The sequence below is a fragment of the Carlito syrichta genome, unplaced genomic scaffold (assembly GCF_000164805.1).
Source record: "Carlito syrichta isolate Samal-C Ts95f unplaced genomic scaffold, Tarsius_syrichta-2.0.1 Scaffold288864, whole genome shotgun sequence".
Lineage (NCBI taxonomy): Eukaryota > Metazoa > Chordata > Mammalia > Primates > Tarsiidae > Carlito > Carlito syrichta.
The window spans coordinates 8,478-13,259 of NW_007232960.1; the positions used below are offsets into that span (position 1 = coordinate 8,478).

General features: G+C 46.3%; 1 protein-coding gene across 2 annotated transcripts; it reads right to left on the reverse strand.

The window, feature by feature from the left end:
* Positions 1–999: 999 nt before the first annotated feature.
* Positions 1,000–3,548, reverse strand: LOC103256038 (E3 ubiquitin-protein ligase Praja-1-like). 2 transcript variants are annotated; one of them, XM_021710398.1, is made up of 2 exons: positions 3,047–3,548; positions 1,000–2,476 (listed from the first exon to the last, which is right to left on the reverse strand). In XM_021710398.1, exons 1-2 carry the CDS (start codon positions 3,337–3,339, stop codon positions 1,417–1,419), a joined length of 1,353 nt encoding a protein of 450 aa, XP_021566073.1. In that variant the 5' UTR covers positions 3,340–3,548; the 3' UTR covers positions 1,000–1,416. The 2 variants fall into 2 exon arrangements, with proteins under 2 accessions (XP_021566073.1, XP_008052108.1); XM_008053917.1 differs by having other exon boundaries at positions 1,000–3,548.
* Between the last annotated feature and the right edge of the window lie 1,234 nt (positions 3,549–4,782).

Genomic DNA, 4,782 nt, shown 5'->3' on the forward strand with positions numbered 1-4,782 from the left:
ACAAGTGCACAAAAAGACATCTTTTTGGTATGTTCATTGCCACAAAATGCTGGGAAGAACCTAAAAGTTCACCAATAGGGGAGTGGATAAGGTGTGGTATTTCGTACACAGCAGTTAAAATACACGAACTAGATTCACATGTATTGGAATGGTTAAGTCTCGAACACACTGTTGAGTAAAAAGCCAAGTTGCAAAATGATACATACATTCATTCTGTCAATTATGTCTATTTTAGAAACATTAATGCTCTATTTGATTATGGATATGCACACATATACGTATATACACATACACAAACACACACTCTTATATATGTCTAAAGACATAGCCAAGATGTAAACACCATTTTCTGGGTAGTGCTTACCTCTGTGGAGGAAGGAAGGTAAATATGAATATGATGGGGTTGAGGAACATCTCCTGTGTCTGAAAAACTTTATTGAAGAGAGACGGGGGAGAAAGGGGGAAGGATACCAGGAGAGGTGGCAGGGGGAGAGATTGGGAAAGATCTGAAACAAATATAGCCAAATGTTAAAACCAAATGTTCACTTTATTTAGGTGAGTACCTGTATTTTGCTATGACACTTGTCGGGCATATATTTTTCTATTCCATCTGTGTTACTGTGTTAAGCTATTAAATTGGCATACAGCTTTATTTTTCACCCATTCTGAGACTATGTTCTAAAGGTGATTTTAACTCATTCATCCTATACTCAGTTTGGATTTATTCCTCTTATTGTTTTGTATATTTGCCATGTTTTCTCATTGTTTATTTCCTTCCTTCTCTGCTTGACCTTTCCCCCCAAAGTGGTTGGACAATCATATACTTTATTCCTACCCTCAATTTTTTTGTTGCTGTTGTTGGAGTCAGCATTTCCAGTACAACAAAGTTTTTCTACCATTGAGAACACCAAAAAACTCTTCCTTTTGAAGTAAATCCAAGTGGTCAATTATAAAGTCACTTAGTATCACTGTTTCAGACAAAACCAAACAACCCCATTATACCATGTAAAACCAAAAGAATAACTTTAATAAACTTTTACAGCACTGCCATTACAGGAACATTAACCCATAACATGCAACAAAGATGATTTTGTCTTTTGGACATATTTAACAGATAAGCTTAACATTACAATTAACAGCAACATATTCCACTGAAGAAAACAAATACAACTTTTTCAGGTTAGAAAATGTTTTTACTGCAATCTCAAGTAGCATTTACAAACATTAGTTTTCCCTTTCTAACCACGAAAATTATGATTTTAATGCAACCATATACAACCATTTTCACATTGGAAATAATGAGGAATCAACAGATTTTAGACTGAGTGACTGATTGGTTTTGTTTTCATTGTTAATTTTGAGAGGGCTCCTGCAGTCAGGTGGGAAAATGAGAGCAGAAGCAAACAGCCTTGGTCTTTAGAGCTGGGGAGGGTACATGCAGCGGCACACAGGGCAGGTGCCCGACTTCTGAAGCCAGATGGACACACACGGCTTATGGAAATAGTGATGGCAGGGCAACTCAGTTGCCACCTCCCCCTTCACATACTCACTACAGCATATAGGGCAGCACATATCCTGACCAAGCACACCATGATCATCAGTGACTAGGATCTTAGGAAGAGCATCAATGCTCTCCTTGCTTGCTGGTGGATTGGCCACCTCCACATCTACTGCAAGAGATTCCAAGTGTTCAAGGGCAGTTTCCATTGCCTGAGTCAGACGCTCTTCAAGGGCCATGTAGGTGAGGAACTGAGGATCTACATAGGAAATGGCTTCAGCCACTCCTGGCCCATCTGCAAATCCATCAAAGAGGCTCCAATCCACATCTAGGTCTTCACTCACACTGGAATCATCTTCAACGTTGCTATTTCCATCTAGCATGAAGACTCCAGGATGCATCAACCCGGGACCAGAGTCATTATCTCCTTCACTGCTACTCTCATTGTCATTGTACTGGAGCCAAGGAATTTCTCCTTCTTCCAGGGATGCCTGGTCATCTTCCTGAAGAGGTGGTTCTCTAGCTTCCTCAAGATAATTGGGGCCAGTGCTGCCAGCACCGGCACCGGCAGTGGCACTGGTACTGGGGCTAAGGTTGGGCCTGGCACTCACCTGGGATTCCTGAGGTTCACGCTCTTCATTTCCTGACAAAGTCTCCCAGCTTTTGCTACTGGAGGACAGAGTTTCTTCCTGACTTCGATACTTCCTAAGCAGAGCAGTAACCCATCCTGTGTCACTGTCAGAGTCATCTTCAAAGAATCTGTAGTAATCATCACCGTAAGTCCAGAAGTCAGGGTTAGCCACGGTGCGTCGACGCCTTGGCACCTTTTCTGGTTTCATTTGGCCACTCCTCTCTTCCCTCTTGTCTTCAGGATGCTTTGACTCAGAAAAGCCACTCGAACTCCTGCGTCGCCCTCTTCTTGTTGGGCCATTCGAGTGGCCTTCATCCCCGTAGGCGGTCTCCCTCCACCTGGAAGTACTGTGTGGCGTGTCATCATCATCATCATCTTCATCATCGGTATCAAGAAATGGTTTTGGTTTTATGAAGTTTGGATTGCCCAGATTTCGAATTCTGGGCCTTACCACTGGTTCCTCTGTGCTGTTTGAGATGCTTTCCCCACGATAAATTTTCACAGAAGCCCTGCTGGAAGGCACTGGTAACTTCTGCTCTCCTCTCTCCTTCTCTAAGCGGTTACTGTTTGTAGCTACATTGTGTTTACCAGAAGAAGACTGAGAGGCCACGCCATTTTGTGGCAGGGACTCAGTTCTGCTAGAAGACCACCTTGATGCAGGGGCTGGGTCTAACTTGTCATGCTCCTCTCTCACATCACTATTAAAACGAAAGGACTGTGGAGGCACTCCAGCCAAAGACCTTGCCCCTTTCTCTGACTCGTACAACTTACCATCTTTGCCAGTTTTCCCTCTCTCTGGAGGTCCCTCAACAGGCCCAGTCCCCTCCTCCTGGCTGTCGTCTGCCCCATAAGAGTCAGCATGTCCATAGGCCATTGCTCTTCTGCGACCTGAAGCCCTATACTCTCTTGGTGGATACCTGGAATAGGCCTCATTATCAATATTCAGACTGGTTCCGGAACTCTCACTGTCATCCCACCTACGACGAGTGGTAGAAAATGGTGATCGGCTTCTCTTGGTGGTTTGACTGGGGGCTGATCTGTGTACTGGGATATCAGATGTTGTCTTTCCCTGGCTGGCAACGCGTTCCTGCTGACTCGTGGATGGCCTGGAACTGACATAGGCATGCCTTCTTCCATACATCCTGCCTGAACTGGACTGATACCCTCCTGCTGGTTTGGGCAATTCAGGCTTGCTAGCTTCCTGACCCATTGCTCTGACTTAGGAGGGTTTCCAATACAGCTGGGGCTCAAGCTCCTGCTCCCTGTACACGTTTTCAGAGATGGGAAAGTCAAATCAGTTCAGGATAAAGGAGTACTTCATCAGACGGGTAACAGAAAGAATTAGGGGCCTTTAAAATTAATTTCGCTTTCTTCAAGGGCCTGGAGTAGCATTCCAGTGACGGTCAGGTGTAGATCTGGAACACATTTTTAATGTTGGCAAAATGAATACAAGAGTGAGTCTGCAGGAAAACCAGACTTACGGGAGACTCTGACAGAAGCTAGGGGTGACTAGACACTGGGAGAGTGGGTGAAGTGCTGTGGGATGGTGCCAATTGAGAAAAAAAGACTGCTGTGAACTTTTTGTGAGGTGTCTGCACTTTTCTGAGCCCTGCACAAACAGAAGAAATGCAAACTGGAATAGAGTGAAAAATGTAGATCAGTGAGTATGTGAGTGTGTGTGTGTGTGTGTGTGTGTGTGACAGAGAGAGAGAGAGAGAGAGAGAGAGAGAGAGAGAGAGAGCGAGCGCGCGAGCGCGCACGCAAGAGAGAGCCTAGGTGTCTGTCAGGAGCAGAGGGACTGGCTGGTGGAAGGGGACCAGCAATCCTGCAACAAAGAGATGTCTATGTTTTTAAGAGAAAGGGTTAGAGTGTTTGAATGAGATCCATTCTGGACGCGGGTGTGGAAACGACAAGTGTGAGTGGAGTGGCTTTGGAGGATAAAGGTCTAAGTATGAAAGAAAGAGAGTGTGTGTGTGTAGTTACATATGTGGCAGCTGGAACTACGGAGGGATGCTTGTGCTATGCATATGTTGTAGGCCGGGAAGGGTATGGTGGCAATGGAGAGGAGTGTCCAAGAGAGAGGGTGTGGTGTAGTGGTGTAGTGGTGTAGTGGTGTGTGTGTGTGTGTGTGTGTGTGTGTGTGTGTGTGTGTGAGAAAATGGGAGGCAACAATAGAGAAATGTCAGAGTGAGCAAATGCAGCAGGCACCAATGGGGGAGGGGGGAGGCACTGGTGAGGGATGTGTGTGACGAATGGAACAGAGGCCTGGAATCAAAGAATGTCTGCGTGTGAGTACGGCAAGCAGGGAGGGGGGTGGTGTCCCCGGAGAAGGATGTATGTGAGTGTGAGTGTGTGCACCGTGGGGACCAGCAAAGCGTTGTCTCTGACACATGTGGCAGACAGACAGCAGGAGAGGAGAGCATTTGAGAAGGGGGTGTGAACAAGTGCCTGTGGCTGTGTATGTATGCCAGAGGCCAGCAAGAGAAGGATGCTCTTATGAGTGTATGTGGCAGGCAGGGAGAAGGAGGGCGAAGGAAGGCAACCGGAGGGGGTGTGCGCGCATGTTCTTACGGTGGTGGGCGGGTCGGGGGAAGGCACTTGAGGGCATGAGGCCGTGTGTGTGTGTGTGTGTGTGTGTGTGTGTGTGTGTGTG